At 37.5% G+C, this 13,236-nt stretch overlaps 1 protein-coding gene across 4 annotated transcripts in view; it reads left to right on the plus strand.

Moving 5' to 3' along the window:
* The window catches only part of mlip (muscular LMNA-interacting protein), a 135,416-nt gene that overhangs the window by 91,813 nt on the left and 30,367 nt on the right, over window positions 1–13,236 (plus strand). For 2 of the 4 annotated variants that reach the window (XM_061910328.1, XM_061910329.1), the window contains exons 8-10: window positions 397–435; window positions 965–1,027; window positions 2,167–2,301. In XM_061910328.1, coding sequence (XP_061766312.1) covers window positions 397–435; window positions 965–1,027; window positions 2,167–2,301 — 237 coding nt within the window. Of the gene's footprint in view, window positions 1–396; window positions 436–964; window positions 1,035–2,166; window positions 2,302–13,236 lie in introns of all 4 variants that reach the window. The other 2 variants (XM_061910331.1, XM_061910330.1) reach the window with 2 other exon arrangements.

Here is a 13,236-nt window from a genome sequence, read left to right on the forward strand (position 1 = left end):
TCAACAATTAGTTTCCTCAGTTTCCAAACAATTATTGAGTGTTGTTAAAAGAAAAGGTGATGTAACACAGTGGTGAGCATGCCCTTTCCCAACTACTTTGGCATGTGTTGCAGCCATGAAATTTTAAGTTAATTATTATTTGCAAAAAAAAAAAAAAAGTTTATTAGTTCGAACATCAAATATCTTGTCTTTGTAGTGCATTCAACAGAATATGGGTTGAAAAGGATTTGCAAATCACTGTATTCTGTTTATATTTACATCTAACACAATTTCCCAACTCATATGGAAACGGGGATTGTATTTTGTAAAATTAATTTTAAAAGCGATGCTAGTTACATTCACTCGGTTTTGAGACATTTTATGTTTCAACAAAGCATTTCCCTTATTTGTTTGCAGAACATCTCATCGAAATCCTTGGGACGTGAAACCAAATATGTGAGTAAATAATCACATTTAAAAAGTGTGTTCTCCTGGAATAATACATCTTGAATGACAACATCCAGTCATACTGTATATAGAACATGTATACATATTGTGGGATGTTTGTCCCATTCCATTCTACACTTTATTATTTTAAAGGGAAGAGCCAGTCTATTTTGTCAATATAAACATGAGGCAAACAAAATCCACACCAGCAGGGTACTTGAATGCATTAATGTGTGACGTGCTGGAAATAAAGTATTACTTTAACTTTTAAATGTACAGTGTTACTGATTGCAAAATAGTAATAAAAAAAGATAATGTGAAATTTTTAGTCCCACAGTAACCATTTTTGGGTGGCCAATTAAAAAAAACACAAGTTGTACAAATTAAAACCTCCCTCCTGCTGTTTGAGAAAAAATATATATTTCAAAGAAAAACTACTTAATTCATATCGGTCTCTACTTGAGTCATGTCGATATTTCTCTGCCTTTCATCCAAATTAATATTTTGTCCATATTTTCCTTTGACATGGTGTAATAAGGCGTCTTTAGGCAGATTGCTTCAATCTGAGGCTACCACAAGAAAGCTGATGGAGTCTAAAAAGGTAGAAGGTATTCAGTCACTGTGTTTAATTATACAAAACTTAAAGGCCTACTGAAATGAGATGTTCTTATTTAAACGGGGATAGCAGGTCCAATTTATGTGTCATACTTGATCATTTCGCGATGTTGCCATATTTTTGCTGAAAAGATTTAGTAGAGAATATCGACGATAAAGTCCGCAACTTTTGGTTGCTAATAGAAAAGCCTTGCCTTTACCGAAAGTCGCAGAAGATGACGTCACCCGTTGAGGGCTCCTCACATCCTCACATTGTTTTTAACGGGAACCTCCAACAAAAAGAGCTATTCGGACCGAGAAAACGACAATTTCCCCATTAATTTGAGCGAGGAAGAAAGATTCGTGTTTGAGGATATTGATAGCAACGACTAGAAAAAAAAAAAAAGGCGATTGCATGGGGACGGATTCAGATGTTTTTAGACACATTTACTAGGATAATTCTGGGAAATCCCTTATCTTTCTATTGTGTTGCTAGTGTTTTAGTTAGTTTAATAGTACCTGATAGTCGAAGTGTGTGTCTTGAGGCCAGTCTCTGAGGGAAGTCGACAGCAGCTGTATGGACGGCACAAGCTCTGCTGATCTCCGGTAAGTGGCGACTTTTTACCACAATTTTCTCACCGAAAACTGCTGGTTGACATTTGGTCGATATACATGTTCGCTTGACCGCTCTGATCCATAGGATAGCTTCACCTGCGGGAATTTTAAACAAGGAATCACCGTGTGTTTGTGTGGCTAAAGGCTAAAGCTTCCCAACTCCATCTACTTTGACTTCTCCATTATTAATTGAACAAATTGCAAAAGATTCAGCAACACAGATGTCCAAAATACTGTGTAATTATGCGGTTAAGTGTGTGTGCAGCGCTAATATTTCCTTACAGTCAGTGACGTCACGCGTACACGTCATCAATCCGCGACGTTTTAAACAAGAAACTCCCAGGGAAAATTTAAAATTGCAATTTGGTAAACTAAAAAGGCCGTATTGGCATGTGTTGCAATGTTAATATTTCATCATTGATATATAAACTATCGGACTGCGTGGTGGGTAGTAGTGGGTTTCAGTAGGCCTTTAAATGATGTAAACCTATGTACATATGTGTACTGACTTCCATCTCTTCTGGTCTTCAGACAATGCCTGGGATTATTCGCCCGATGACGGCCATTCCAAGACTGTCAGTGAGAGATGGGGAACAGTATCGACACAATCCCTTCGGAGAGACAGCGGCCAATCAGGGTATTCCAGGCTTCAGCAAGTCATGCGAGGTAGGTATAGTTTTCATATAGTCACATACATGTGATAGGAGAGAATGGGGTTGGTTGTCACACTGATACCTAGTTGTCTCTCAAATTGTGGCATGGACATTTAATTAAGTTAAGTTAAAGTTAACGTACCAATGATTGTCACACACACACTAGATGTGGTGAAATGTATCCTCTGCATTTGACCCATCACCCTTGATCACCCCCTGGTAAGTGAGGGGAGCAGTGGGCAGCAGCGGTGGCAACATTTATAGGGATTTAACCCCCAATTCCAACCCTTGATGCTGAGTGCCAAGCAGGGAGGCAATGGGTCCCATTTTTATAGTCTTTGGTATTTGGTATTTGTAATCAGAGCTCTCCTTCATAGTCGTCAACAAACAGGACTTTGGGGTTTTCATGTCAAATTATAAATATTCAGCTTCTCAGTATTAGTCATCTAAGCTAGGGGTGTCAAACTCGTTTTAGATGGGGGCATACTTGCCAACCTTGAGACCTCCGATTTCGGGAGGTGGGGGCATGGTTGGGGGCGGGGCAAGGTTAAGAGGGGAGGAGTATATTTACAGCAAGATTCACCAAGTCAAGTATTTCTCATATATATATATATATATATATATATATATATATAGATATAGATATATATAGATATATATATATATAGATATAGATATATATATATATATATATATATATATATATATATATATATATATATATATATATATAGATATATAGACATATATATATATAATATATATATAATATGAGAAATACTTGACTTTCAGTTAATTCTAACTATATACATATAGTTATCTTATTATGCATATATATATATATATATATATATATATATATATATATATATATCCTTGAATTTCAGTGTTCATTTATTTACACATATACACACACATAAGACTCATCTACTCATTGTTGAGTTAAGGGTTGAATTGTCCATCCTTGTTCTATTCTCTGTCACTATTTTTCTAACCATATGCATGTACAATAGATGGCAGTATTGCCCTATTTAAGAGTGTCACAACATTGCTGTTTACGGCAGACAAATTGCTTTATGGTAGACGAAAACATGACTGCTGTTGTTGTGTGTTGTTCCGCGCTGGGAGGACGTTAATGAAACTGCCTAACATTTAACCCACATAAGAAAACCAAGAACTCGCCCTCGATCATTCTGCAGTTATAACGTCATTGGGCAGGCTCGCTGTTTATATGTGGGAAAGCGGACGTGAAAACAGGTCCGCATGGAGCTGGAGGGGTCGTGGCCTCCAGCTCCGCCTGAATTTCGGGAGATTTTTGGGAGAAAATTTGTCCCGGGAGGTTTTCGGGAGAGACGCTGAATTTCGGGAGTCTCCCGGAAAATCCGGGAGGGTTGGCAAGTATGATCGGGGGCCACATGGAGAAAAATCTACTCCCAAGTGGGCTGGACTGGTAAAATCATGGCACGATAACTTAAAAATAAAGAAACTTCAGATTGTTTTCTTTGTTTAAAAATAGAACATGCACATTCTGAAATTGTATAAATCATATTTTTTTTTTTTTTTACACTTACTTATATGGATGCCAGCATCCATATATGAGGGAGGCCTGGGCCAGATTTAAAAAAATCTACAATTGTACTGATCACGTTGACATAAAAATATCAGTATTTGTGGCATATGAGCAAAAATATCGAAATTGATTTGCGGTGTAAACATAGCCTCACATACACAATCACTGTAGACGTTTTTCCATCCATCCATTTTCTACCGCTTGTTCCCTTTTGGGGTCGCGGGGGGCGCTGGCGCCTATCTCAGCTACAATCGGGTGGAAGGCGGGGTACACCCTGGACAAGTCGCCACCTCATCGCAGGGCCGTAGACGTTTTTTGTTCACTAAAAATGTATAGATCAAGCCACCGGGAATGAGAGACAATTACAAAAGTATGAAACTCGTTGAAAATAAAAATGCAAACAAACATAATTTGTTTACTGAAAGCCAACAGGATAAGGGCAAGTACCGTATTTTTCGCACTTAAAATCCTGTATTTTTTCCAAAACTCGACAGTATGCCTATTGTACGAAATAATTTTGGTTGTACTAACCGACCTCAAAGCTATTTTATTTGGTACATTGTAAAACGATAAGTGTGACCAGTAGATGGCAGTCACACATAAGAGATACGTCCAGACTGCAATATGATTGCAGTCACACATGATTGCAATATGACTCAGGTAAACAACACCGAAATTGTATATGTTCCATTGAAAATATAGAAAATTACACACAATAGTATGTATACTTTGTCGTTATTTATATTTTCTGAATAAATTATGTGATAATGTTTAGTCAACTCATTGGTGTTAGTTTTCATTCTATCAAGATAAGAAAAAATATATCCAAATCAAATTACAGTATGTTACTTATGTAGTTTGATCATTTTCCTCGACTGATGTACTAACATCATGTGGTTTATTTTGTACATATGTACATCATCTACAAAGATACCAAAAATTGCTATTACGACATCCAGTGGACACATTTAGAACAGATGTTTCTTTCATTTGAACAATTTCAGGTACATTTTTATACTTAGCAAACTCATCCCATGGGCTGGAAAAAACCTGTCTGCGGGCCTGATCCGGCCCTCGGTCTGTACGTTTGACACCCCTGATCTAGGATTTTACACAATGAGTAAAGGGGGGAAGCTATAATTTTGATCAAGGCTGACCAAAGTGCGGCCCACAGCTTGTTTTTAAAAGACACAAAATAGAACATCACACACAAAAAAACACTCTTACTGTATATGCATCCTTGCAAGATTAGGGCGTACTAAACCCCTTAAACAGGATTTAGTTGGCGATGTTTTTGTATGCGGCTTCGCTGGAAAACCCTAGTGTAAATAGTTATTAGCTATTTAACTAGCTCAAAACTATTGTCAGCCTTGATGCTAGCAAGAAAAATTATAATTTGGGTTTGGTGGGACTTATGCAGATCCAAAAAGCATAAAAAAAAGCTACCAATAGGCAAGACTGGTTTTGCAAAGTAGGTCCCCTTTAATTTTTTGGCGTTCCCGGTCAAATTTGAGTTGCCTGTATTCTCCCATTGACTTAGTTACTTTTGCTCCTACGCTCCTATACTCAATGAAATGTTAAAAGAAACCTGCCAGAAAACGATCAACTTTATTTTGATCGCTTGAAAGGAGACACCTGGAAACGTCCCCTGAGATTAGGATAAAAGAACCATGATGCCACTCAGTATTAAACGCCTACTGAAATGAGATGTTCTTATTTAAACGGGGATAGCAGGTCCATTCTATGTGTCATACTTGATCATTTCGCGATATTGCCATATTTTTGCTGAAAGGATTTAGTAGAGAACATCCACGATTAAGTTTGCAACTTTTGGTCGTTAATAAAAAAGCCTTGCCTGTACCGGAAGTAGCAGACGATGTGTGCGTGATGTCACTGGTTGTGGAGCTCCTCACATCCTCACATTTTTTATAATCATAGCCACCAGCAGCAAGAGCAATTCTGAACGAGAAAGCGACAATTTCCCCATTAATTGGAGCGAGGATGAAAGATTCATGGATGAGGATAATGAGAGTGAAGGACTAGAAGAAAAAAATAAAAAGACAGGGCAGTGGGAGCGATTTAGATGTTATTAGACTCATTTACTAGGATGATTCTGGAAAATCCCTTATCTGCTTATTGTTGGGCGGCATAGCTCGGTTGGTAGAGTGGCTGTGCCAGCAACTTGAGGGTTGCAGGTTCGATTCCCACTTGTGCCATCCTAGTTACTGCCGTTGTGTCCTTGGGCAAGACACTTTACCTACCTGCTCCCAGTGCCACCCACACTGGTTTAAATGTAACTTAGATATTGGGTGTCACTATGTAAAGCTCTTTGAGTCACTTGAGAAAAGCGCTATATAAATATAATTCACTCACTTCACACTTCACTTCACTTATTGTGTTACTAGTGTTTTAGTGAGATTATAAAGTCATACCTGAAAGTCGCAGGGGCGTGGTGACCGCCAGTGTCTCTAAAGCATGGGTGCCAAATTTGTCCCACTGTGTAATTTAATTTGGCCCTTGAGGCAATATCAAATTAACATTGGCCCGCCGGTATTATAACACCGCATTCACCGCTAATACTCATACTTACCAACCCTCCCGATTTTTCCCGAGAGACTCCCGAATTTCAGTGCCCTTGCTGAAAATCACCCGGAGCAACCACTCTCATGAATTTCTCTCGATTTCCACCCAAACAACATCATTGGGGACGTGCCTTCAAGGCACTGCATTCAACGTCCTCTACAACCTGTCGTCCTGTCCGATTTTTCTCCATACAAACATTGTGCCGGCCCAGTCACATACTATATGCGGACTTTACACACAAACAAGTGAATGCAAGCCATACTTGGTCAACCGCCATACAGGTCACACTGAGGGTGGCTGTATAAACAACTTTAACACTGTTACAAATATGCGCCACACTGTGAACCCACACCAAACAAGAATGACAACCACATTTAGGGAGAACATCCGCACCGTAACCCAACATAAACACAACAGAACAAATACCCAGAACTAACTCTTCTGGGATGCTACAATATTTGAAAATCGATTTTGCGTGTCACTATAAAGTTATACAAGCTTTGCTCGTTCAATATTCAATGCAAAACATGTTTGTGTCCCTATTAAAAGGTTAATTTTTTCAACCTGGGCCCGTGGCTTTGTTCAGTTTAAAATTTTTACCCACTCTGTATTTGAGTTTGACACCTCCTGCTCTAAAGGAAGCCATGTAGGAGCCAAGAAAGCCACAGCTGCCTCTTTGACAGCTGCAGGAAGAACGACACAAGCTCCGCTCATGTCTACGGTAAGAGCCGACTTATCAACACAATTTTTTTCACCGAAACCTGCCGGTCGACATGTGGTAGAGAAACATGTTCGAATAACCAAACAAAGAAACACCTGCCGTGTTTGTGTTGCTACAGCCGGCCGAAATACACCGCTTTGCACCAACAGCATTCTTATTTGTAGTCTCCATTATTAATTGAACAAATTGCAAAAGATTCAGCAACACAGATGTCCAGAATACTGTGTAATTATGCGACTGAATCGGACGAGATAAAATGTCCGCTACAACCAATAACATATCATACGCGTCGTCATTCCGCGATTTTTTTCAACAGGACACTTCGCGGGAAATTTAAAATTGCAATTTAGTAAACTAAAAAGGCCGTATTGGCATGTGTTGCAATGTTAATATTTCATCATTGATATATAAACTATCAGACTGCGTGGTCGGTAGTAGTGGGTTTCAGTAGGCCTTTAATTATCAAAAATCAAAATGCACATCCAGAGCGGAAGGGAATGGCGTACGTGAACATTCTGGTATTAACGGACGTTTAATGCATCTGGACAGTGAATATTGAACTATGGCACTATTTAATGGAAAATGCATATATGATGTGGCACCTATCAACTGATCAGATTGATTTTTTTTTCCTACAGTTAAAGTCAAAATGTCAGCTGTCAAGCTACCCCTTGCACACACACACACACACACACACACACACATGCACACACACAGCTATCTAGTCCATATAGCAGGGCCCATATGACTGTGAAATGTCATATCTCTATATGTCGTGCGCAACATCAGGCAAAGACAAGTCAACTTCAACATCAGTTAACTCAATAAGGTCGCCTAACTGTCCGCGCTGAGTTATTGTTATAATTACTACGAGCGCACTGGTGTGGAAACGAAGCAGCAAACATGTCCAAAAGAAAGTGTCTCTCAAAGATGATTTAATCTCCAAGGTCAAAGTTAGACTGGTGGGAAGAAATGACTACACACAAGTAATTATATTGTCACCATTTCTAACCCTTATCATATCAGCCACTTCGGACACAGTTTACCTCCTGAAAAGGAAAATAATATGTTGGAGACATGATAAAGGTTTTGAAGAGCAATATGTGTGACAGTGTGTACAGCAGGGGTCACCAACGCAGTGCCCGCGGGCACCAGGTAGCCCGTAAGGACCAGATGAGTCGCCCGCTGGCCTGTTCCAAAAATAGCTCAAATAGCAGCACTTACCAGTGAGCTGCCTCTATTTTTTTAAATGTTATTTATTTACTAGCAAGCTGGTCTCGCTTTGCTCTACATTTTTAATTCTAAGAGACAAAACTCAAATAGAATTTGAAAAGCCAAGAAAATATTTCAAAGACTTGGTCTTCACTTGTTTAAAGAAATTCATTTATTTTTTTTACTTTGCTTCTTATAACTTTGAGAGACAATTTTAGAGAAAAAATACAACCTTAAAAATGATTTTAGGATTTTTAAACACATATACCTTTTTACCTTTTCATATTCCTTCCTCTTCTTTCCTGACAATTTAAATCAATGTTCAAGTAATTTCTTTTATTGAAAAGAATAATAAATACCATTTATTTTAAATTTTCATTTTAGCTTCTGTTTTTTCGACAAAGAATATTTGTGAAATAATTCTTGTTTTTAAAAGACACAAAATAGAACATCACACAAAAAAACAGTCTTACTGTATATGCATCCTTGCAAGATTAGGGCGTACTAAACAGAGTGGCCGTGCCAGCAACCTGAGGGTTCCTGGTTCAATCCCCACCTTCTACCAACCTCGTCACGTCTGTTGTGTCCTTGAGCAAGACACTTCACCCTTGCTGATGGTTCGTGGTTAGGGCCTTGCATGGCAGCTCCCTCCATCAGTGTGTGAATGTGTGTGTGAATGGGTAAATGTGGAAGTAGTGTCAAAGCGCTTTGAGTACCTTGAAGGTAGAAAAGCGCTATACAAGTATAACCTCCATTTACCATTTTTTTCAAACTTATTATGATTAAAATTCAAAAAAAATATTCTGGCAAATCTGGAAAATCTGTAGAATCAAATTTAAATCTTATTTTAAAGTCTTTTAAAATTTTTCATTTTTGTTCTGGAAAATCTAGAAGAAATAATGATTTGTCTTTGTTAGAAATATAGCTTGGTCCAATTAGTTATATATTCTAACAAAGTGCGGATTGGATTTTAACCTATTTAAAACATGTCATCAAAATTCTAAAATTAATCTTAGTCAGGAAAAATTACGAATGATGTTCCATAAATTATTTTTTTTATTTTTTCAAAAAGATTCGAATTAGCTAGTTTTTCTCTTTATTTTTTTGGTTGATTTTTGAATTTTAAAGAGTCAAAATTGAAGATAAACTATGTTTCAGAATTTAATTTTCACTTTTTTCATGTTTTCTCCTCTTTTAAACCGTTCAATTAAGTGTTTTTTTTAATCATTTATTCTCTACAAAAAACCTTCCGTAAAAGAAAAAAAATATACGACGGAATGGCCGACAGAAATACCCATTTTTTTTTACATATATAGATTTATTCATTAAAGGTAATTTGAGCAAATTGGCTATTTCTGGCATTCCAGAAATAGCCAATTTTCGAATATATATATATATATATATATATATATGTATATATATATATATATATATATATATATATATATATATATATATTCGAAAAGGTTGGTGACCCCTGGTGTACAGTGTGTATATATATATATAAAATATATATATATATATATATAAAATATATATATATATATATAGGTGGCGACTTGTCCATGGTGTACGCCGCCTTCCGCCTAATTGGAGCATATATATATATATATATATATATATATATATGTATATATATATATATATATATATATATCCTAAATCACTAGTGTATTTTCTATATATATATATATATGGTGACTTGTCCATGGTGTACACCGCCTTCCACCTAATTGTAGCAGAGATAGGCAACAGTGCCCCTCGCGACCCAAAAGGGAATAGGCGTTAGAAAATGGATGGATGGATATATATATATATATATATATTAATCTTATTTTATTATTCATGTATTTTTTTACGAGTCAAAGAGGAAAGTAACCATCCGGATTGTTACTGGCACAAAGTTCAAAAGCCAGCATTTGTGATGGTATGGGGGTGTATTAGTGCCCAAGGCATGGGTAACTTACACATCTGTGAAGGCACCATTAATTCTTGTTTTGGTTGCGGAGAGCAAGCACATTTTAATGGTTTGTCTGCACTAGTTGTATGCTTTGGTTGTCACATTGATCTTAATATTGCCATGCAGAGCAGAAAGCTTCTCCGAGATGTTATCCAGTTTAAGATTCAATTCAGAAATCGCCAAAGTCTGAGTTCCTACAGCTCTGCCCAGCCCATCCATCATCCTTTTGGGGTCTTTGAATGGTTTCTGAATTTGCCGATAGACCAGAGCAATGCTCAATCCAAAAAGCAGATGACCTGTTATCACAATACCAAATAAATAGATAACTCCAAGATCTTTGATGGAAAGAATCGCCAGGCACATGTCTCTGCACTTTTTCCAAGATTCCCTCAAACTTTCCATCAGGAGAAGCAGGTTTCCCTGAGCTTCTCATAGAAAATATATTGTCAATTGTGTTGAGAAACCAGTTTATCAATTCTATTATTTGAAATTTTGGCAAACACAGCAATAGAGATGCTATTAAAAAGTTAAAAAGAAGACAAGGACAGGGAGACAGAGAAGCAAAGCAGGAGAGATACAGTGCAGGAGAGCGAGGGAAATTGCCCGCCTTTGTTGAGCCAGAAGAAAAGGCATTATGGCAAAATAAAAACAAATTTAAAAAAAATTCTAAATCACAAAATCTTTTTGTTGTTAAAGTAACCCTGATGGTAATAGACAAAAAAACCAAGGTGCACAAAATTGATAAACATGTTTTTGTCTTTTTTTTTTCTTCGATACAAAATGTGATTTGATGATACCAACATTTTGTCAATTATTCTGGCAAAACAAGTGTATTTCCTTTTGTTCTGATTGAAATAAGATATAGAAATAAATCTAGTAAAAAATGTGATTTTCATTTTGTAAAAATAGCACTCAAAAGACAAAAAATGACCCCAGGTCTATAGAGTATTCAAGTCATACTTGTAATACTGTCATGACCCTCCATTACTGTTTTGGACTTTTTTCCCCCTATTTCATCAGACTTGTTTTCTTGTTCCCACTTCCTGTGTGTTTTCTTTTTCTGCCACTTCATCTCTCGCCTGTGCTTGCCTCCCTCACCTGTCCCTAATTGGCAATCAGGACACACCTGACCTTAGTTGCCAATTAGGACATGGATAGATCATTGTTTGTTGCTACCTGAACAAGTCTAAACCTTTTTGTGCACTTCTTATCTGCATAACTTCTCCTAGCCACACACAGGTTCTTATTCAAACATTTTTTATTTTTTTTACCTGGACTACACCGCCAGTCTCTGCATCTTGGGGTCACACTTAAAGGCCTACTGAAATGAGATGTTCTTATTTAAACGGGGATAGCAGGTCCATTCTATGTGTCATACTTGATCATTTCGCGATATTGCCATATTTTTGCTGAAAGGATTTAGTAGAGAACATCGACGATAAACTTCACAACTTTTGGTCGCTAATAAAAAAGCCTTGCCTCTACCGGAAGTAGCAGACGATATGCGCGTGACGTCACGGGTTGAAGGGCTCTTCACATACTCACATTGTTTATAATCATAGCCACCAGCAGCTAGAGCGATTCGGACCGAGACAGCCACAATTTCCCTATTAATTTGAGCGAGGATGAAGGATTCGTGGATGAGGAAATTTAGAGTCAAGGACTATAAAAAAAAAGGCGATTGCATTGGGAGCGATTCAGATGTTATCAGACTCATTTACTAGGATGATTCTGGAAAATCCCTTATCTGCCTATTGTGTTGCTAGTGTTTTAGTGAGATTAAATAGTACCTGAAAGTCGGAGGGGTGTGGCCACGGGTGTGTTGAGGCCAGAGTCTCTGAGGGAAGTCACGGCAGCTGCAGCAGGACGGAAGCTCCGCTGATGTCTCCGGTAAGAGGCGACTTATTACCACAATTTTCTCACCGAAAACTGCCGGTTGACATGTTGTCGGGATCCATGTTCGCTTGACCGCTCTGATCCATAGTAAAGCTTCATCTTCGGGAATTTTAAACAAGGAAACACCGGCTGTGTTTGTGTGGCTAGAAGCTAAAAGCTTCCCTCCTCCATCTTACTACTTTGACTTCTCCGTTATTATTTGAAAAAAATTGCAAAAGATTCAGCAACACAGATGTCCAGAATACTGTGTAATTATGCGATTAAAGCAGACTACTTATAGCTTGGATCGGGCTGGAAAATATTGTCCGCTACAACCGGTGACGTCAAACGCCCGCGTCATCATACCGCGACGTTTTCAACACGACATTTCACGGGAAATTTAAAATTGCAATTTAGTAAAAATAAAAATATTTCATCATTGATATATAAACCATCAGACTGCGTGGTCGGCAGTAGTGGGTTTTAGTAGGCCTTTAAAGCTTTGCATGCGCTACCTTATAACAAAACATTGTGCTGCTGCTAATGCTAGCAAGTTGGCTGTTATTGTAGATAACAGTACCAAATTCCAGTGATTCTAGTGTTTCAAAACCTCTTCATTTCTTAGCAAGTTAATGATAACTTGATAGCTTTTTATACCCGCCACCATATGAAAATACTAACAGATGCATATTTGTGTTTGTTTTCTTTTAATTGAAAGCATGTACACTTTATTATATAATAATACATCACAGATTTACTGGGAAAAAGTGTCCAATAATGTATCAATAAATGTAAGAATTTTTGCATTTATTTAAAATACATTTTATTTATTCACAAAAAAAGCACATCAATTATGTTGGTGAAATAAGTGTGAATGGTAAAAAAAAAACATAATTCCAAAATAATACAACATTTGGGAAAAAATATCATCGACGATCTTTCTGGTAGGGGTGTATCCCTTTTATGGAGGATGCCTGTGCGTGACTTTGTTTTACGTGGGGAGACTGGTACACAGTCACCACATGAT

This window comes from Nerophis ophidion, linkage group LG09 (genome assembly GCF_033978795.1).
Source record: "Nerophis ophidion isolate RoL-2023_Sa linkage group LG09, RoL_Noph_v1.0, whole genome shotgun sequence".
Taxonomy (NCBI): Eukaryota; Metazoa; Chordata; class Actinopteri; order Syngnathiformes; family Syngnathidae; genus Nerophis; species Nerophis ophidion.